Source organism: Octopus bimaculoides, chromosome 13, assembly GCF_046866305.1.
Source record: "Octopus bimaculoides isolate indiv1 chromosome 13, ASM4686630v1, whole genome shotgun sequence".
Classification (NCBI taxonomy): Eukaryota; Metazoa; Mollusca; class Cephalopoda; order Octopoda; family Octopodidae; genus Octopus; species Octopus bimaculoides.
Genome location: NC_142940.1, coordinates 10,052,533 through 10,075,669, shown reverse-complemented (window position 1 = coordinate 10,075,669; position 23,137 = coordinate 10,052,533). Strand labels below are relative to the sequence as shown.

The 23,137-nt window shown below is 34.3% G+C and overlaps 1 protein-coding gene across 10 annotated transcripts in view; it reads right to left on the bottom strand.

Moving 5' to 3' along the window:
- Window positions 1-4,394: 4,394 nt before the first annotated feature.
- The window catches only part of LOC106876425 (glycolipid beta-1,4-mannosyltransferase egh), a 106,144-nt gene continuing 87,401 nt past the window's right edge, over window positions 4,395-23,137 (bottom strand). For all 10 annotated transcript variants that reach the window (XM_014925078.3, XM_052972330.2, XM_089361471.1 and 7 more), the window contains one exon: window positions 4,395-21,702. In XM_014925078.3, the coding sequence (XP_014780564.1) occupies window positions 20,158-21,630 (1,473 nt within the window). In that variant the 5' untranslated portion in view covers window positions 21,631-21,702 and the 3' untranslated portion in view covers window positions 4,395-20,157. The remainder of the gene's footprint in view (window positions 21,703-23,137) is intronic.

Below are 23,137 nucleotides of genomic sequence, written 5' to 3'. Positions count from 1 at the left end.
TACATCAACAGGATCAGCTGGAACCCTCGACGTCGTAAGCGACGGAGTGCCAACAACAGTAAGGTAAACACGACTGGAGGAAAAAAAGTGAGGGGAGAGGGAATGTAGTTTTACAACCTACCACCAGATAAAGCTTCCGACTACTCTAGGATAGCTCTGAAAAGAGGTCAGAATGGAAAGCTGTTTATAAAGAAAGTTATGTAATATCGGCCATTGATGAGATGAACTCCACTCAGCCACGGACCCAGATGGATCTTCCTGTTGTTCTTCTAAAGACATGCTAGAAAGCACTTGCAAAACCAATGCGGATACTTTTTTTTAAAGAGTTTCTTTGCATGCAGTAAACTTCCCAGAATGTTAAAAGAAGGTGTAATATGCCCTGTTCACAAAGGAGGGGGCAGAGTAGATGCTTAAAAATCACAGGCCTATCTCTCTGACCTCACATGTTAACAATGTCAAGCAACGCATTATCAGAAGGAAGTTCCCGGAAGAAAATAATTTCCTCACAAATACGCAGCATAGCTTCCGTCCAAGGAGGAACTGCCTTATACACCTTCTACAGCATTAAGACTGGACACTGAAACAACAGTTCAACCACTCAAATGTGAGTGTGCTATATCTCGACTTTGCCAAGACCTTTGCAAAGAGCGACTCGCACTTCCTCGTCGCCTGCCAATCCTAGCCTGCAATAAATTCTCCGGCCCTTCTGTACGGCCCTTGGTGTGAATAATCAACTCAGCCTCTGCAACCACCAAGATGAAGCTCACTCGCTCGATATAGATTTAATACTAGGACACGGGTTTATGCCGATGACGATGTATATGTAAACAATGCAATCGAAAATAGAAAAATAGGTAATGGGTGTATAAGGATATAAATGAGTTGGTTGTGGTACTGAAGAAAGTGCAAGAAATTCCGAAATATGTATGTACACACACACACACACACACACACACACATATATATATATATATATATATATATATATATATATATATATATACACACACACATTTATCATCTATTTTTCTACTTTCGATCGCATTTTCATAGACACATTCGTATAAGAAACATTGTAACAAATTAGTGTAGAACAACTTATTACAAATCAGTATAGAAATTACTTTTGAAATGTGCTTAAAGATAATTAACCTTGTTCAGATATTGAGCAGTATATTTATAGAAGTACTTGACTGTGTCTGTTTATCGTAGACTGCGATAAAAATAAGTGCCGTTTCACATTTATCAGTTGTGACATTTTGACCTTTAAGAGTTTATTCATAAATAGTCACAGTCACAATTGAGGCCAATGAAAGAAATTTGGGTAATTTAAGAATTAAGGAAGCTATACTCATACACAGACTAGGGCCCCAAATTAACAACAGGCTGGAGGTTGGTAATCAATATATTATGTAGCTACATCTGGATGCGTGTAGGTTCATTTTTGATAACATGCTCTTATGCTGTTTATAATTTTAAAAGAAGAGGAAAAAAAAAGAAAGGGAAAAAGAAGGGAAGCTGCACGTATAACACATAACTTAGAAGCAGCGCTAAGGATGCGCCAGCACACACGAGATTGAGATATGGCCAAACTGTTTTAAATAATACATGTAGCTCCTTCTAAATGTGCTGAGCGCCCTTTTCTTTCTTTTGTCCACTCACCTGTATACATATACAGGGTGATTCAAAAGTCGCCATACAGAGGAACAATTTATCTTTTTATAAGAAACAGTTTAAGAGAAGTTTTTTTTATATATATAACAAGCTCTATATGGTTACCATCGTTTTGAATACACATTGCATTACTTTTACCCCACTCATTGTGAATTCGTTATAGCACATCTGGTGATACGTGTGCAAATGAGTTGGTAATGCGTTCTTTCAAATGATTTACGTCTTTTATCTTTCCGCGATACACCATGCCTTTCAAATGCCCACAAAGATAGAAATCAAGAGGAGCAGATCAGGGGATCTTATGAACAGTTTCTTATAAAAAAATAAATTTTTCCTATGTATGGAGACTTTTATATATATGTGTGTGTGTATACACACACACACGCACGCACATACATACATAACATGCGCGCGTGTATGCTCTATCTTTGTGATGGTGTATTAGCAATTGCATATTTGCAAATGATAAATATATCCAGTAAAATTCTAATATGAGTGCATTAAAACTAGAAAGCCACTCATATGGACTCAAACTATGCGCTTATGAATTGCATGACAGCCACTTCGAAGCTTTCTATTCGTCGGGAAGGCTAATTCTCTTGCTTGCAAGCATTTAAATGAAAACATAACTTTGGACATTAACCAAAGTAACATATCCTGCTAAGTGACTGACATAGTATATGTAGAGCAGCTAAGATGTTTGCAGATATTGAAAAGTCTGCTGAAAATGCGGATAAACATAAATATGTAAGAAACGAAGTTGAGAATGCAAAGAACCATGCTGTGAATGTGCGGCAATGGGTAGCACTGATGATTGACAAGCGAAAGATCTGAACCAATTTCAGTGGATTTCGTGTTTATTTTCAACCAAGATTTTAAGAAAGGTATAATAAATAATCTAATAGTCTTTTACTGCTTGTAGTGTCATTAGGCAGAGGCCATGCTGGGGCATTACAGACAGGTATAACGCATAAAATAATATTCTTTTGCTGCTTGTAGTACAATTAGATAGCGCCCATGCTGGGATATTACAGACAGGTATATATGAAATAATAGTCTTTTACTGTTTGTAGTGTCATTAGCAGGAGCCATGCTGGGGCATTACAGATCGGTATAATGCATAAAACAATATTCATTTGCTGTTTGTAGTATAACTAGATAGTTCTCATGCTGGGACAAAACAGACAGGTGTAATGTATGAAATAATAGTCTTGTAGTGTCATTAAGCAGTGGTCATGCTGGAGTATTACATTGAGTTTTTTTTTTTTTAGTTTTGGCTTTCCAGTTGGTTATATTGGTTCGATATTTTGAGAACGGTAAACTAGCAGCCAGGCTGTTTTATCTTTTTAACTTAAAGAAACATCACTCAACCCCAGGAATTTTTGCTCAGCATAAAAGAACACATACACATATATAACGAGATACAAAGCGTCATAACTTGCCTGAAGACTCAGTGCACCTACAGACGAAACTCTAAGTAGCAAGAGACTGACTCAACCAAAATAATATCATTAATCTCTACCATGGCATCAAGTACTCTTCCTCCTCATAGTCAGTGCTAAATAGATATCGGCCAAAGTATTGAAGGCCGATCTCAAAATGCTGAGCTTTACGAAGGAGATAACAAAGAACCGAGATATGTAGCACATTGATGTACTCAAGAAGACCTGCCCACTACAAAAGAAATGGTATCCTAAAACCAAGGTGTCACACAAAAAGCACTAGTGATGGTGCCACATAAAATGCACCTAATACACTTTGAAAAGTGGTTGGCATTAGGAAGGGAATGCAGGTGTAGAAACTAAGCCAAAACAGACTATGGGACCTGGTGCGGCCCCTAGCCTTACCAGTTCTTGCTCACAGTAGATCTCCTTTGTTATTGTTTGTTTTAAAAGTTCAAATTGGACTAAACCTTTCATATCGCACCAAATAGATAACTCCTTACGTGGGTGAAGACCTTTGGCCTGGGGTGCCGATGATTCTACTTTCCCTACCCACTGTCAACACCAGTCATTATTCAGTCCAAAAAAGGTTCATTCGATAGACGTGACAGCAAAGGAGAGTGCGCATTCACTCTGCGCGCGATTAGACTCGAAAAGTTTGTGAGGAACCCATTGACTCAACTTGCTGACTTTCCCGATGGCACGCAGATGCCAATGAATGTTTGAATGACCAAGATCCAAGCTTCTATGCTAGTTCAACAGCTACGATGAGATTTTGTTCCACCAGGGTTTGCAAGGACGCCCTCGTCGAGCTCTGCAGATCTTCCAGAACGAGGCTCGTTGTCCAGGCTTTAGTTTCTGCCTCAGAATTTCTGGAACCGCAGTTGACACTGGCTTACAGTTATTGTCCATATTTTTGTTTTACTCTTCAGTAGTTTTCGTTCTATGTCACTAAAGCAATTTTTACTTATTTCAGCTCAAGAACTGTGGCCATGCTAAGGCCCCACCATTTAAAAGTGAGATGCTTACAGCACCTAAGTTTCTAAGCAGTCACTTATCTAAGTTCTAATTAGGCTCGACTTTGCTTAACTTTGATGATTGGACATGAACCTGCGCATGATTTATTTTAATACTTTCATAAACATCAGACCTAATAAGTTATATTTAAAATAAAATTTGTTTTAATTTCCACAAAATTTTTAAAATTGAAAAAGAATAATAATAATAAAAACCTCAAGAGCAATAACTCAAACATCACACTAAAAGTAAGCAACAACGTTTTTAAAAAAATGATAAAATTAGTTTTATTCTTTCTTTCTTTTATTCAAAGGCTCATTTTTGTCAGTTGTTTTGTTTTTTTTTAATTGAGAATTTTTTATTTATTGAAAAAAAAAAATTGAAAAAAGAAAAAAAAAAAAAAATGTTCAGTTCAGTTTTTAACAATTTCAAGGAAAAAAAAATTTCTTGTTTTTGGTCTGATATGACCTGACCTGATATACAATCTAAGCAAACTGATATCTTGAGATCAGAATTTATATGAATTTGTTCAGTATAGTTTGCATAAGTAGATGTAGATTGGTGGTGAATTGACTGACAAACAGAGGCTGTAGAATAGGTTTGCTTCCAGTTTGAATAATTTTGCTTCATTTATACCTCCTCAAACCTGAAATTTCCGGCTGTAGAACATTAAAATAGCCAGTAGAGGGATGGACTCTACCAGACAAAACTTCCTTTTAATAACACAATATGTGAAGCCAGCATTTCCCTGATAAAACCAACAACCGTTTCGTTAATTTAAAATTTTAAAAAAAGAGGTCATGGAAAATTCATTTTAAATAAAGTTTCAATAAGAGAAATGTTTCTGTTTAATTTATTTTTCACCTACTGTAACTCATAACCTATTATTTTTACCCTCACCCTAAAAAAATGTTAATGATACAGGTACAACACCAACTTTCTGGACCCTGATGGTCTGGAACCCCTTTTAATCTACACTAATTTATGAGCAGGAACTTCAAATTCCTGTGGTCACCAGACTAGTTTACTGGTACCATGCACAGCACAGTATCAATAAATTTGTATCATTTATACTAATGTACAGGCACCTGCATTTTATTTAAATATTTAAGTAAGTTTAACCCATTACCTACCAGTGATCTCATATGAGATCACTTAAAAATTACAAATTTCGTAATTATCTGTCAATATTTACACATATCTAACCTTTTTGCTATATCTACTAGGTATATTCCTCTGATATTCAAATGAAGTTTGCTAATTTTTCACCCAATACCTTGCTTATTTCTATTTAAAATGTTATTTTGATCATTCCCGCGTGTTTCTAAGGCTGTTTTATGCTAGAAATCAAAGTTTCATTAAAAAAATTCCAGTTAATAGAATTATGGGAGGTAATGGGTTAATATTTGTTGATGAAGGTGACCACACCTGGTTCAGAAAAATCAGTAAACTGAAAAGGCTTTGGAGCTAAGGGTTCCAGAAAATCACTGTTGTAGCTGTATAAGAAATATAGAGGAAAGTGAAAGTAAAGGACTCGAACCAGAAACCATAAAACCAGATTGTGGATTAGACACTCCTGGATCATAATTGTTTACCCTACAGCACTTATTTCAGGAGATAAATATTAGAGAAGATCTAGGAAGGGAGGAAATCAGTAGGAAATGAAGGGGACATATAAATTAACAATGCTGTTTGGTATGTTAGAAATAATAAAATTTAAAAAATAGGAAAAGATTCGACATTTCAGAGACGTTCATGCAACTAAATATTGACAATGATAAAGATAGCCAGAAATTTGTGGTGAGGTGAGTGGAATTGATTCAACTAACCCAGTACTTTAGATGCATTTATTTTATTGACTCCCCAAAAACGATTTGAATTTAGAACTTAATGAGACGTATGACTAAATTATTTAGTTATATGTCCCTTTATGTTCTAGGGATTTAGTCAGGCACCCTACAGTGACAATATTTCTTGGTTGCTCTTTGAAAACTATTACTCCCCCCACACACACCTCTGCCCCTTGCAATCATACATATCTAATTGCATATACAATCAGGCATGTACTTACTACAAATGTTTACATATGGGTGCATGTATAACTGTATGGTTAAGAAGTTCATTTTGCAACTATGTGGTTTCAGGTTCGATCCCAATGCACAGTACCTTGGATCATTTTTTTTTTCTTTCTTTCTTACCAAAACCTAATGGGTGGAATTCAGTGGACAGAAACAATGACGATACCATTAAGCAAAAACATTTCCTGTTCTTGGGGTGTAAATTTATGTATCATCAAGTTTAGTGCCACCAACACTTAACTTTTGGGTGCCATAAACAGAGTGCACTCTGTTGCAGGCATTGGAGGCACATCTCCAGCCTGTGAATAATTCCCTCTACCATTAGTCTGTAAACCTGGAAAAAGTCTTTGAGAACAGCTGTTCTTCAGACTAAGCTAGTGAAGAGGAATTTCATCTCACTAGTCTTGAAAGGTCTATGGAAATTATTGATCCTATGTCCTTTCTACTTAGTAAACCATAGAAAAAATAAGAAGTTGACTCCTTTGTTCTGTATTACTTTGCCAAATTCTGTTAAAACTAAAAAGTATATAAAAAAAATTGTGAAACCCACTGCAGTATAGCACTGGTACATCTGTCACTGATACATAGAAGAAAGACTGTTAACCTTTTTAATTCCATACCCACCTGAAAGTACCCAAACTAAAGATCTCATCAATACTCTCTTACTTGTTTCAGTCATTTGACTGCGGCCATGCTGGAGCACCGCCATTGGTCGAGCAAATCGACCCCAGGACTTATTCTTTGCAGGCCTAGTACTTATTCTATCGGTCTCTTTTGCCGAACCGCTAGGTTACGGGGACGTAAACACACAACCATCGGTTGTCAAGCTAAGTTGGGGGGACAAACACAAACACACATACACATACATATACATATATATATGACGGGCTTCTTTCAGTTTCCGTCTACCAAATCCATTCACAAAGCTTTGGTCAGCCCGAGGCTATAGTAGAAGACACTTGCCCAAGGTGCCATACAGTGGCACTGAACTCGGAACCATATGGTTGGTAAGCAAGCTACTTACCACACAGCCACTCCCGCGCCTATATATAACCTTGATTAGATTAAGCCTTTTGGTACCAACATGCCTGAGGTCATTCTTGGATCTATGATAGAAACTTACTGCTTTAAAGTGATCTAAATTAAAATCTTCCACAAAATTTCATGTTAATTTATGTTCCTAACAAGAGATTAATTAATGACAAATTTATTTTACTAAATGCTTCGTACTTTCCCAAATTAATTGAAACAAAGGCAGCGTATGTCAACAGAAATATGGCAATGAATTGGTTTAAATAACAAATGTGTTGTTAGATCAATAAGCATGAGATTAAAATAGCAATATGCATAAAAATGTAAAAAGAAAGAATGGTGCTAAATGTAATTTTCTGTCTGAGAAACTTCTCTTAACAGATTTTGTATGTTAAAAACAGAGTTTGCTCAGAATGTTCATATTTAGGTGAAAAAATCTTAGCTCAAAATTTAATAACCAGGTTGATATCATAAGATTCCAGTTTGTCAACACCAACATAATATACCAGAATATTTAACTTACAAATATTTTAGTAAACTTTTCTAAACATCTCGATTATATTAAAAAAAATTAATTGAAACTAAGCGGCAGTCTACTCATAAGAGAAATATAACCATGGAAGGGTTACAGAATGAAATTATGTTACGATAAAGTTTTTACTTCAACAGACTACTATTTTTATAGCATCTCACTATTTAGGAAAGGGAATAAAAAAATTTAAGGCAGATGGGTGGCAGATCACATAATGTCCCCTAGATCAAAATCCTACTGAGTTGGTCCTTAAAACAAAATATATGAACAGATTCAATAGAATATATTCTTCCCCAGGAACAATGACTGCAATTATTTGATAAGTCACTGTTCCAAGATGGAATCTTAGAGGTACAGAGCTTACTCTTCAATCAATGTAGGTCAATAATAATAATAATAATAATCCTTTCTACTATAGACACAAGGCCTGAAATTTTGGATGATGGAGTTAGTGTATAACATCAACCCCAAAAGGACGAAAGGCAAAATCAACCTGAGTGAGATAAATGTGGAATTCAGAATGCAAACACAGATGAAATACCATTAAGCATTTTGTCTGGTGTACTAATAATGATTCCACCAGCTCACCGCCACATTAGTAATCCTTTCTACTAAAAGCACAAGGCCTGAAATTCTGGGGAAGGGGATTAGTCGATTACATTGACCCCAGTCCATAACTGGTACTTAATTTATTGACCCCAAAAGAATGAAAGGCAAAGTCGACCTCAGTGGTATTTCAATTTGGAATGTAACAACAGACAAAATACCACTAAATAATAATAATAATAATAATAATAATAATAATAATAATAAATTGCTTCTAACAGACATGAAATCACAAATTTGGGGAGACTAGGGGGAAACTGATTATATTGAGCTTATAACTTTATTTTATCAAACCTAGAAGAATGAAAATGAAAGTTTACCCCCAGCCTGATTTCAGCTCACAATCTAAGTTCAAATCTGGCTGAGGCTACCTTTACTATTCATCCTTCTGGAGTCAAAATATAATGCCAATCACGTACTGGTGTTCTTTTGACTAACCCCTCCTACAAAATTTCTTGCCTTACACCCACATAAGAAATGATTATTATATAGTGTGCTAGAGTTTATAAGCCATACCCCACTCTCCAACAAACTTTTGACCTTGTATCTACTTAAAATAAAATAAATCAATAATTAAACAAACAAAAACATAAGTTACTAAAGGCTTATTTGGTAGCAAAGAGAAATCATACAAATGGATTCCAAATGAATGCACTTTTTTTCTTAAAAATTACAAAAAATCCCATCAAGGTGAGAGGCACAGGCAAGCTAGTGCACAAAAAAACAAAAAAAAAAAAACATTTAGTTGTTTCATGTGTTCTTGGAGGAGGACATTGAGGCAGCAATCAGAAAGCTGAAGGAAACAGACATTACATTAAACACAGATTTATTTTGCTTTAAGTCTAACTTCCTGTACAACACAGTAGCACAGAAGACTGCATCACTGAGCCAGCTCTGAAATGCACAATACATGATCTGCACTAATTTTGTTTACATTCATTTGAAGAAAGTGAGAACTCTCTCTCTCATGTAAGGGACAAAATTCTAATCCATTTATCATTAACTTCCTATACAACAGAGCACAACAAAGAACTGCATCAGCCAGTCTGTCCTGAAATGTATGATATCACAAGAATTATACTAACCTTGCTTACATTCATTTTGACTCCCTTCTATCATACATTTCTGTTCTGTAACAAAATTCTTATATGACTGGGCTTTTGACTTAGAAGACTTTCAACAGGATGTTAAACATTAAAGAGAATGAAGGTAAGGAAACACCTTTGATGTGTGTACATGTAAGAAATAGTGAATGAACTGGTTTGTGAACACAATAAATGAATTACTAACTTTAACAGTCTCTAATTTAAACCCAGTGAAGGGAATATTTTCATAGGAGAGAATTAAATGTTTATCTGGTTCACTTAATTTATAAGCACCTTATAAAGGAATTGGTAGCAGGCAACACCTGTAGATAACCTTTCTATCCTGGTTGAGAGATTGACAGTACATCATGAAACCCAATGTCAACTTAAACATTGATCATTTTAGAATCTTAGAATAATAGGACTCTAAGAGAGAGAGAAAGAGAGAGAAAACAACAGAACTAACAGTCTGGATCAAAGATCAAACTAGTAATGTATTTCTGTTTATTTGAGCCGTGTAATTTTATGCATTTTATTTAACTATGGTTAGTAAAGACTGTAGTACCCTAATCAGCAGACCATAGACCAGACTGGACTACATATAATAAATTTTAAAATTTTATATCTATTTTATTGACTGCAAAGAGCTTCATTTTGAAAAATTACTTCCTTTTTTCTACATATATCCTAGTTATAGGGTTTTCTTTTGCATTGGGAATTTTGTTGGTGGTGTGCAGGAGACCCTAGTCATAGGAAAAATTGTTTTGCATGAGACTGATCTGTGATGCCAAAAAATTGGGGCCAGTGCTTTAGGGGATATGTATTAGATTATCTGAGAATATCACCCCTAAAACTTATTCTACTGAGTCTGAGAATATCACCCCTAATAAACTTATTCTGAGAGAGAGAAACTTGTGTCATTTATTTTACATTCAGACTCTGGGACTAAGTTCTTGCTATAAGAAGTCTGTAAGGGGTTTTGACAATTAAGGAGTGAAAAGGGATGAGTTTTGGAATGTTTGGAGACAAAGGTGAGATGGTGAGCCAAAAAATAATTATAAAAAAAAATGCAACAAATGGTTTAAATAAGCATACACACGTGCAAAAAAGAAAAAGAGAAAAAAATATATACTTTTGGCACGTATGTTTGTGAAAATACATAATAAAAGATTTTGAAAAATGTGATGATGCTGAGTTACAAATTACAAAATAAAAAAGAGAGAAAAAGGAACAGTTTCAATCAATATAGCCGTTGGAAATAAATAGATCAATACAAACAAAATATGGTGTGGGGGAAGGGGAGATAAAAATTGAGAGACATTTTTGAAAATTTTTTTGTTGTAATTGAAAAAAAAAAAAATTGAATTTATATCACATATTTTTTCTTTTCTTTTTCTCTTTGTTTCTATGAAGAAAATTTGACGAATGCAAAATTAAGAATTACATGAGTAGCAAATATTTTTTGTTTACTTTTATTATTGTTATTAATTTTCTTTTTTGCTTTTTTTTTTTTGATGGGTTTATTTTATTTATTTTTTTTTTCTTAAAAGATGTCTGCAGTTAAAGAGCCAAAAGATGTAACATGACATTTTAAATAATCATAATTTGGTGATTTAGACAAAGCTGTTTTGTTATAATGGCAATAAATGGACCAGAGGCAGAGGTTGGGTCAGAACTGAGAGGGACCCCCCCCCCCCCAAAAAAAAACCCAGAAATATTCATTAAAAAGAAAACCCACAAATAGTGTGATGAGTCACCATTTAAAGGCTGTGTGGATATGAAATAATGCAAGAAAAGAAAAATTTAACAATTTTATTGCTGTCATTTAGGAGAAAAGAAAAAGAGCATTTCTTTTTTTCTTTTTTTTATAGCAGTGCTATGCCATGTTAGAAAAAGTGGAGGGAGCCATCATCAGCTTTATTTAGTTTGAAAAAGTAAAAAAATTAAGAAAAAAAAAGTGGCTGGGTGATACAATGAAAGCCATCACTACATCACAACTCTATGCAACTCCTTAATTAACTTTTCCAAAGTTCTTAATAACAGGCAGCACTAGTCAACCCGCATTTATAAATAGTCCATAATGAGTGTTGTCCCTGTAGATGACCAGCTCTAAAGGCTTGTCTAAAATTTCATTTTGTTTACATAAAGATAATTCCTGGTAATAAAGGATTTTTAATCCACATTTACATATATAGATAGTTTTTTGAGTGCTGTTCCTATAAATGGCATTTTTTATTGTCTTAAGCTCTAAAGGGTGGTCTAAAATTTTCTTTTGACTACTCAAAGAAAATTTATTGTAATAAAGATTTTAATTAGTGTTTTCTGCTAATTTAAAAGGGCAGTAGCTGGCTGAATTTGTAGAGAATGATTTTATTTTTCCTTTCACTTTTAGCCCAAAGTCAGCCTTGATCAAATGGACCTCTGGTGAATGGCATCACAGTTGTGTAGCAGCCCAGTCTTATTTTTAGAGACATAATATATCTAGGACTACATTAACCAAGGTTTCCTTCTTTTAAGGCAGTAGAGTGTGATTTGAGGAAGATTTAGCTATTATTTCAAGTAGATTAAGTACAACCACATGAACTCCTTCATTGGTCACACAACCCACTATCAGTAAATGGATACTCTGGAGAGGCACAGCTCACCATCTGTTTGCTGTAGCCTTGTACTGGGCATTTCATAATCTTGCAGTGCTGAGTTCAAATCCTTTCATGACGTGAGTGTTACTTTTTCCTAAGTACACCAATTGATCTTTTCTCATCTTCATCAATGAGCATTTAGTTGTTTGTTCAATGCTCAATTGGATATCTGACATGATAAATTACTATGTAAGTATTCCACAGACTCATGCACCCTTAATATAAATTCCAAATCAAAACCAGCATGACAATATGTGATGAAACTGGAGCTTTGAATCCCAAATATAATCCATCTAACAGGACCCAACTATTTATATTGACCAAAAATTCTCTCAAGGTTTAGGATGACCTAAGACTATGGTAAAATGACATTTGTGCAAGATTTTGCAGATTGGAATGGAAATCAAGACCTTGCAGAACAAACTTAACCATTCAACCTTGCCTGTGTCCACAAACAAATTGCATTACATTATTAAGATGGAAGTTTTTAGGTGGACTCCCTAAATCTCAAAAAAGCTCAGGGGACCCATTTAAACTTTACATAGACACTGGGTGAAGGCATGTAGCCTAGTAGTTAGGGCATCACACTCATGATCACAAGATTATGGTTTCGATTCTCAGATTAGATGGTATGTTGTGTTCTTGAGCAAGGTCATTAGTGCATCAGATAAACTGCTTTACAGTATTCAGAAGGACCTAATTACAGTTACAATCCCGAGAGCAAGAAAGAGTAAGGAAGAAAGAATCACTCTCAAAGTATGAAAAGGAAAGAAGACTTGGGTAGAATGTGAACTCAGAGCACAGAAGTGAATACAGAAGTAAAGCAATGTGTCTGATGCTCTAATGACTTTGCCAATATGCCTCACCATCAATGTCATCATCATCTATTTTACCAGGATTGCATGGAGCAGACAGGATTCATTGAAGCAGATTTTCTATTGCTGGATACTCTTCCTGTCACTAACCCTCACTTGCTGATCAAAAATAAATGACAGCACTTGTATTATGGTGATGCTCCTTAACAACCATCATGTGCAATGCTAAGAGGAGGTGACACAACCCTACATACACACATGGCTTCTTTCAGTTTGTCTACCAAATCTCCTCGCAAGGCTTTGGTTGGCTCGGGGCTATAAGAAGAAAACATTTGCCCAATGTGTCATGCAGTGAGATTGAACTCAAAATCATGTGGTTGGGAAGTGAATTTATTAACCACAGTTCTGCTTCCTTTCTAATAAATGTGGAATAGTGAAAATTTAAGTATGTGTGTGCACATTTGTCTATCAGAGTGAATGACTGTGAGTGTGTGTGTGTGTGTTTTAATGAGTTTGTACCTTATAATTAGAAGGAACTACAAAAAAAAAAAGAAAAAAGAAACCCAAATAAATAATAAAAAAACACTTTAGAGTTTTCTCTATAAATTACTAAATATCAAAATTCATTCCTGTTGCTATTGGATAGCATTCCAGATATCACATAATAATAAATTTAATCGTCCAACCCATGCTAGCATGGAAAGCGGACGTTAAACGATGATGATGAAAACTTTTTAATACACACACAAATAAAATAAAAAACAAACAGAATTTATCTTCAAAACTCATACAATTTTCATAGCTTATATATTTTGTTTATCCATAATCCTTTAGCCTTTAAACCAGCTCTATATTGCCCAAATATCCTATCTGTTTTACATTCAAACTGATAAGATCTGGCCTTTCACACTTACCCTACAATGACATTCTAAAACAAACAATTATATGATTAAAATCTCAAAGCTACAAAATAATCTGAGGAGTCCAAAACAAGGTGTATAAACAAACATAATCTGAATGCTAAAGGGTTAAGAATGATTATGTGTGAGAATCAACCAATGAAAAGAGGTTTATAAATACAAGCTGTGTCTTCAGCTTGTATTTGCAGAAGTGCTGACTAACAGTATGGATGGACAGTTTTCTTACAATTTTCAGTTTGTATGGAGCAAAGTCAAAGAAAGGAGGTGACTTAACCCTTTCTTTACTGTATTTATTTTGAGATGCTCTGTGTTTCTTTCAATTGTTTTAAATATAACAAAGAATTTAGCAAAATAACTTGGTCATCATTCAGCTAGTGTTAGGAACATAAATTGTGACTAAGGTTTAGTGGAAGATTTTAATTCAAAACTTATGAAAACAAGACATTTGTACTCAGAGCCAGAGCCTGTTTCAGCAGGGTTGGTAACAAAAGGGTTAACCCAAAGCAATGTTGTTGGGAAGGGAATTTTTTAACTATACCATCATGCTTCCTTTCTAATAAAATATGGAATAGTGAGGAACTTACGTGTGTGCATGATTATTTGTGAGTGAGTATTTTAATTAGTCACTGTCTTATAATTAGCCCTTTAGCATTCAGATTATTTTGTCAAATGTAATGTTTATTTATTCACATTGCTTACAATTAATTGTGAATTAATTTTAAGGTTTCAGTGATATGACTAATTTATTTTTAGACTGACAATGTAGAGTAGGTGTGAGAGGCAGGAAGTGTCCAGTTTGAATACAAAGCAGATAGAATTTTGGGGCTGGATATGGCTGGTTTGATTGCTAAAGGGTTAGAAGAAATTACACTCTTTCAAACCATCATAATGAAGAAATAAATGTAACAGCAACACTTCCATTCTTGAACTTACAAAGCTTACTATATATTTTAAAGATATTTGTTGTATGTATGTGTGTGTATGTGAGAGAGAGAGAGAGATGAGAAACTGATACTTGTTACACTGGAGAATTGAAAATAAAAAGAGGTATGTAATAATGATATTGGTTTCAAGTTTGCGATTTTGGCACAAGGCCAGCAAGTTCGGGGATGGGGGTAAATCAATTGTAAAAACCCCAGCGTTCAACCGGTACTTATCTTACCAACCCCGAAAGTGATGAAAGGCAAAAATTAACCATGGCAGAATTTGAACTCAGAATGCAAAGACAGATGAAATGCCACAAAGCTTTTCACCCGGCATGCCAACAATTCTGCCAGCTCACCACCCTAGTATGTAATAATAATAATAATAACAATAATAATAATAATATTACAAATAAATAAAGATATTTCATTTGAAAAATTTTTTCCATATAAAAGAATTCGGCAGTTTCCTCCATTTGTCTTGTAAATTTATTTTTTGTTAAATACTTTTTTTTTTTTTTTTTTTTTTTTTTTTTTTAAATCGGGGCTCACAAGGGGCAGGTGTTTATGAAAAGAGATCATTTTATTCTCAAAGAGTTAAACACTAAAAGCATTTCTTTTGTGCACTCCTTCCCAACTAATGACAAAGAACTGGAAAAAAAAAAAAAAGAAAAAAAAGAAAAATAGTTTCAAATACAAGAAATTTTATAGAAACAAAATTCTTTCTAATTTTAGTAGAAGGCCAAAAATTTTAAGGGGAGAGGTCTAATTGATAACATCATCTCCAAGTACTTGACTGGGTACATGATTTTTATTGATTCAGAAGGGATGAAAAGCTAAGTCAACCATGGCAGAATTTGAACCCAGAATGCAAACAGCTTGAAGAAATGTTGCTCAGCATTTTGTCTGGCATGATAATGGTTTTGCCAGTTTGCTACCTTAGTAATACTAATCCTTTCTACTGAAGGCACAAGGCCTGAAATTTGCGGGGGAGGGGATTAGTTGATTACATCGATCCCAGTATTTTACTGGTACTTCATTTACCAACCTTGAAATGCTGCTAAGCATTTTGCTTGGCATGCTAATGATTCTGCCAGCTTACCACCTTTTTAATAATAATAATTCTGATATAGGCACAGGGCCAGCAAGTTTGTGGGGAGGGGCTTAATGGACGTCACTGATTGCTACTTTATTTTATTGAACCTCCCACCACTACAATAAAAAAAAAAGAAAGAAAAAAACAGGACAAGTTGAACTAGACAGGATTTGAACCCAAAATGTAAAGTATTGGAGAGAAATACTGCAAAGCATTTTTCTGGTACTCCAACGATCCTGCCAGGTCACCACTTGTAGCTGTACCAAAAACAGCTTACTGTGACTAAAAATCCCACTTGCATCAATTAAAAATTTTTTGCTGTGGCTGAGTGTAGGGGTTGACAAATTACTCAAAGAAACATCATTAGTGACCGAAGATCTCTAACAATATTTCTTTGATGATGATGATGATGATGATGATGATGATGATAATCCTTTCTACTATAGGCACAAGGCCTGAAATTTGGGGGAGGGGGTAAGTCGATTACATCAACCCTAGTCCATAACTGATACTTATTTAATTGACTCTGAAAGGATGAAAGGCAAGGTTGACCTCAGTGGAATTTGAATGCAGAATGTAAAAACTGACAAAATGCTGGTAAGCATTTTACCTGGCGTGCTAATGATTCTGCCAGCTCGTAGTCCATCCAGTTTTCTGTTTTAATGAATTCTTAATTACAATACCAAGCTTATAGATTTTATAAAATAATGAAATTTAAAAGAAAAAAATATCAACGTTATGCTAGAAAAATAAATTATTTTAGAAATAAATGTTATTGCCTTTTAACCCAAGGTCAGCTCTAAATGAGTGGGGAAAATTTATTAACGACATTCCAACAATGACGAACCTACCTTTTCTCAGTCTTAGTGTAGATAGGACTAAATTACCAATGAGTTCTCTTCAATTTTTTTTTATAACTCGATACAGTAAGATTTGAGGGATATTTAGTTGTTATTTTTAACTCACCAAGCAGCCATGAGGTTACTCATTAAACATTATTAGCATCATCATCATCACCATTATTATTATTGTTAGAAGGCATTATCATTAGTTGGTTCCTGTGGCTTATAAACATTATTATGATTAGTATTCGAAAGGACTATTATTATTATTGTGATTATAATTATACCAGAAGAAGAGCAGGATGAAAAGCAAAGCTGACCCTGGTAAGATTTGAACACACAATGCAGACATTGCAAAGCTAAATATCATAATTCATTAAATGGTTCAAGATTCATTTATGAAGCCTTTTCTGAAGATGCTGTTTATAAACAATGATCCAAAGTTTAAATCCAATCCAGAACTATATATATATATATATATAAAACTTAGCAATGAATAGAACAAAAAAATCAGTCAAGACATTGTATAAATGGAATCACAAAAATGTGATTACTTATGTAGGGATATTTCAATACTTTCATGATAACACATCTCAAAATTGTAGACATGTAATCTTGATTTAGTCTGCTGGTTCCAAAGTGGTGACCTGATCTATTATTCTTATTACATTATTCTACGACTGATAGATAAAGCTCAGCTCAGAGTCAGCCACATATTCTACTCTACCTCATTACCAACAACCATCACACCACTCAGAAATGAGATCTACCCCTGTCTTAAATTCTGAATCCATTTGATATCAACCAGCCTGAGATCACTCCTGGTTCTATGATACTTACCTCCTGTCTTAAAGTAACCTAAATTAAAAATCTCCCGTTAAAATTTCATTTTTAATTTATGTTCCAAACATCAGCTTAACAAAGACAAAATTTATCTTATTAAATTCTTCCTTATTTTCAAAATTAATTGAAACAAAAGGCAGTGTAGTTTAACAAAACCATGGTGGCAAAAGGGTTAAACTGAAATAAATTATGTTTTTTTAGCAAAATTTTTTTAAAAATGAAAAAGACTGATGAAAGCCATTACAGCACTGAATAAAAAAATTTTTTTTAAATCAAAACAGTATTTCAACTTCAGACTTCAAGAAATTAAACATTTGTTACAATGTTATAATAATAATAATTTTCGAATCACAATTAGAAGTTTTACAAATGATGTTGAATAAATTTTTTTTCTTTTGCTTTATTTAGTGTTGTTGTGACTTTCAACAGTCATCCTCAGCTCATTTTTCTATTAATTTTATTTTCATTTAATGAAATGTTGCAAGTTTGTAATTGTAAGTCTGAACTATCTTGTGAAGTCCACAGGTCCAAAGATAATATAAGGTAAGGACCTTGTCATCACAGAATAGCTACAATGGTCAAGAGGTTAAGGTAATGACCAGAATTCTGATATTTAGAGGGTTTTTAAGTTTGAACCAAACCACACTGGGCTATTTATTGCCACAGCTACTGTGTTGTGCTTCTGGACAGGGCATGTATGCGTCAGCTAACTTCAGCTTGCTTGGTTTAAAACAGGTTCAGTTTCTTTTCACGGTAAATGGTTAATGATAGGAAAGGTATGTTCCAGGAAAATGCAAATATTTAAATTTGCACATAAGAAAAACAAACAAAAAAGAAATACCATCCCACCCATGCTAGCATGGAAAAATGTGTGGAAAAAAAAAATCATTAAAAAAATTTAATTCAACATTTAGCCAAAAGTAGGTGGTTTGAATGTTCAAGTTTTTAAACAACTTTTAAGTATACCGTCAGGCAGACAGATAAAACAGGTAGGTAGGTAGGTAGGTAGGTAGGTAGGATAGACAGATAGATAGACAAGCAGATAGACAAACAGGCATGTAAGGCAGAGACAGACAAGTAGATAGATAGATGGGCAGATAGATAGACAGATAGACAGACATATAGGCAAGCAGATAGCAAGACAGGTAGGCAGATAGACAGATGGGCAGACAAATAGGCAGACAGACAGATAGATAAAACATATGAACAGATAGGTAGACCAGCAAATGGATTGACAGACCAATAGACAGATAGATATAAAATCTTTTGAAGAGTACTATTGTAAAAAAAACATACAAAGTAAAAAATTGGTTTGGAAATTCTTTCAACAAAAAAAGGATAACACAATTGCAATTACATTAACTTCACTGAATATTAAAAATGTGTGTTGTTGTTGTAGTAGTTATATAGCAAGAAGAAGCAATACTAGTGACAGGAACCGGGATTAGCTTATTACAGCCAATGAGCAACTCCAAGTTAGTCTCTTGTTTGGATTGAAAATAAAATAACAATATATTGTAAATAATAATTATTTCATAACGCTTACTTTGCCTGTCCGTTTAAATCATGTTCAGCTCAATAATGGATGAGGAGGAGGAGTAGAGAGAAAAAGATATTCCTTAAGTATGAAGTAATTATTTCAACTATAGGCACAAGGCCTGAAATTTGGGGGGGTGAGGTGGAATGTCGATTACATTGACCCCCCCCCCCCCCCCAGTGCTCAACTGGTACCTTATTTTACTGACCCTAAAAGAATAAAAGGCAAAGTCTGCCTTGGTGGAATTTGAACTGAGAACATAAAGGGCCAGAAAAAAAGCTGCTAAGCATTTTGTCCAGCATGCTAACAATTCTACCAGCTCGCCCCCTTAGAAAATTATAATCATAATCTAGCAAACTACGAGAGTTAATTAGGCAATGAAAATTACAAAAAAAAAAAAAAAAAAAAATACTTTTCCATTTTAGTTTTGTAGTTACTTTTTTTTAGTTTTGTTTACTTTTTCTCTTCTTTCTTTCTGTGAAGCAGAGACAACCGGATAAAAATAAATTTGAAAAACATTGAAATTATCCATCAAAAATATTAAGGTTTTTTGTTTTGTTGTCTGGGTTTTGAAATTTTTTTTTTATATTATATACATATATACACACACATGTATGTATGTATATATGTATATATATATATATATATATTATTTTTTTTTTTTTTACAAATATTTTTATAGCAAAAAAGACATACACACACACATATATATATATATATACATATATATATAAACACCAATCAAAATGTAATTTGCAAAGGCAGTTCAGAGAAAAATTTGCCTTATTAGACGCCATATTTTTTTATTATTTTCTTTAGAGATAATTTTATTAATACTAATTATTTATGTATTTTAAATTATTATTGTTATTATTATTATTATTATTATTATTATTAATAATTCATTAACTTAACTTTTTTTCACCGTTTAGTCTCAAGAAAATAGGCATTTTACAAATTATCTTTCTTTTGTTTACATTTCACCAACTCATTAAGACTTTTAAATTCTAATATTGTTGTTGTTATTAGTGTTATTATTATATTATTATCATTATCATCACATTACAAAGCATATTTTAAGCGATTGTTATGTGTGGATTTCGACTATCTTTTTTAACAACATGGAAACCAATATGTTTCCTTGACATCATCCACCACAAGGTAGCAATGTTTTCTAGAATCAGTGTGACAGGAATATTGATAAAAGCTGCCAAACATATAGTAAGATAACGAGCAGTGCCAAGCTTCTGCCAACTAAATGATTTTGCAGCACCGAATATGAACAGGAAACATGTGACACCAACCATGAAGCCACAAATAATGTTATAATGAGGTGAAACAGGAATGGGGAAAAATAAAGATATTGGCAGATTTAGAGTGGTGAAAGGCATACAAATCCAAGAAACTATCATACATCCAATTCCGAGTTTGTACTTCCATGGTATACAGGGACTACACACAGTAGCGAAGATGCCTTGCATCCAACGTTTCCTTTGTTGGACAAAGTCTATCACTGTAAAGGTACTCTTCTCGTACATTTCCCCTTGCACGAAACCAAACCTGTAACCTTCACGGAAAGCAACCATAGCAAAATAGCAATCTTCCGCTATCGATGCTTCCGGGCCATGATCAAAAGACACTTGTTTCTCAGCACCGACATTTGCAACAACAAATGACCCTTTCCAACTAAAGATAGGTTTCTGAAATGCTCGGAATGTGAACTGCAAAGACCCAAAGTCGATACCAACCCTTATGCAATCGGATAGTGTTGTACACCAGTTGATGATTTTATCTCTTGCATATGTGATGACTCCTTGACCAAACTCCACATTTCCATCAGTAACAAAATTAAATATACCAATAACGGATTCCTCAGTCAAAATGGTCTCTTCATCTAAGTGTACAATCCAATCTTCATCACTAAGAATGTTTATATTAGATTCCAAACAGTACTGCAGAGCTCGTGCCTTGTACAAAGTTCCTGCTCGAGTATTGTATTCATACGGTACAACCAGAACACGCAACCGAGGCATGTCTTGTATGTGAATGGCTTTGTCTGTAACAACTTCTATCATAAAATTATCCAGACCAACCTTGTTACAAGTGAACAGGTTTTGTTCAACATTCTCTTTAACTAATAAGGGATAATCACCACGTGTGACAACACGGAAACATATAAACGGACCCAACAGGGGTGAACTCTTCAGATGGGGTTTTGACTGAAATGTATTAAAGAATGTGAGTCCAAAAAAATTCGATAAAGTTAAAGGTAAGGATGTACATGGCAAAACCCTAAGAATATAGAAAAATATAGTCAAGCACCAACCATAGGTTTCTATTGGATTTATTTGCCATATAGGGTCATTCTCATCCTGGAAGCCACCAGTTATGTAAATGATTGTAAGTATGAAGACACACATGGTGATAAACACTAATAAATGCTGAAGCAGGCGTTTAATAGTAGTCACATTAAGGTTGATAAACATGGTGTTGATGGTGAGATAGTTGGAATGCAACAAGTTTAATACTGTCTGAAAGAGGTTACTCATAGAGATTGGAAAGCACAGCTGAAGATCTCACAAAGTGTTGCACAAGACAAATAAATGGTAAACTCCATAAATCTGGAAAAGAAAAGAAAAATATTTTAGAATAAATTTAACAAGGAAAATAAAAAATAAAATGCACAAAATTTTTACATTTTTAAAGATGGTATAAAATCTAGCTGTTCTAACAAGTTTTTGATGTTTGCCAGACACCACACAGTAAGAAATAGGTTATTTCAGGTATTTGTCACAACATTCAGACAAAATAAACTGGTTTCTTTCAAATAAGGGTGTATCATGGCTATCAATAAAGGGTGGGGGGGCAGCCAAACCCAGAGCCATGAGGCTGGGAAGCAAACTTATCCACACAACCATGCCTGTCTATTTTATTAACAATTTCAGTAACACATTTATGAGATTTGGTGAAATTCATCCCTTTCCTGGACATGTCAAAATAAGTTCTAAATAAAAACATTTCCATGTAGGAACTGAAACTCAAACCTGTGACTCATTTTACCAAAATATTTATTTCTTCATTGCTCACAGGGGGCCAAGCATAAAAGGGACAAATAAAGACAGATAAAGGGATGAAGTTGATTACATTGACCCCAGTGCATAACTGGTACTGATTTAATCGACTCTGAAAGGATAAAAGGCAAAGTCGACCTCGGCAGAATTACCACAGACTGCATTTTGCCATTCTTTGTGGAATGTCAAAATTGGTTAATTATAATGATAGAAATACTGACTGTTCTTAACTGGAGTTATGTGAATATATACAAGAATATTAGCTTCAAATTTTGGTACAAGGCCCGAAATTTTGGGGGAGGAGGACAGTTGATTACATCGACTCCAGTGCTCAACTGGTACTCATTTTATTGACCTCGAAGGGACAAAAGGAAATGTTCACTTCGGTCGTGGAATTTGAACTCAGAACATGAAGACAAACAAAATGCTGCTAACCATTTTGTCTGGTGTGGTAACAATTCTGCCAGCCCACTGCCTTATATATCTTACAATATTTATTAACATTTAATATTGGATTTCCATGCTGGTATGGGTTGGATGGTTTGACAGAAGCTGACAAACCAGAGGACTAAAGCAGGCTCCAATTGTCTGCTTTGGTGTGGTTTCTTCACTTGAACACTCTTCCTAATGCCAACCCCTTTATAGAGTGTACTGGGTGCATTTTACATGGCACCAACACTTTTCTTTTTTATGTGACACTAGTATCAATGGTGGAGGTGTCTATGTGACACTAGTATCAATGGTGGAGGTGTCTATCTATTAAATATATGGAATTAGGTGCAAGCATAGCCAAGAAGCTTGCTTCCCAAGCATGTGGTCTTGGGTTCAATTACATTGTGAGGTATCTTGGGTAAGTGTCTTCTACCATGCTGATCAAAACTTTGTGTGTGGATTTCGTAGATGGAAACTGAAAGAAGCCTTGTCATAAGAACGTAGTTCATATGACTGAAATAAGTAAAAGATCAGCAATTAGAAATTGGCTTTC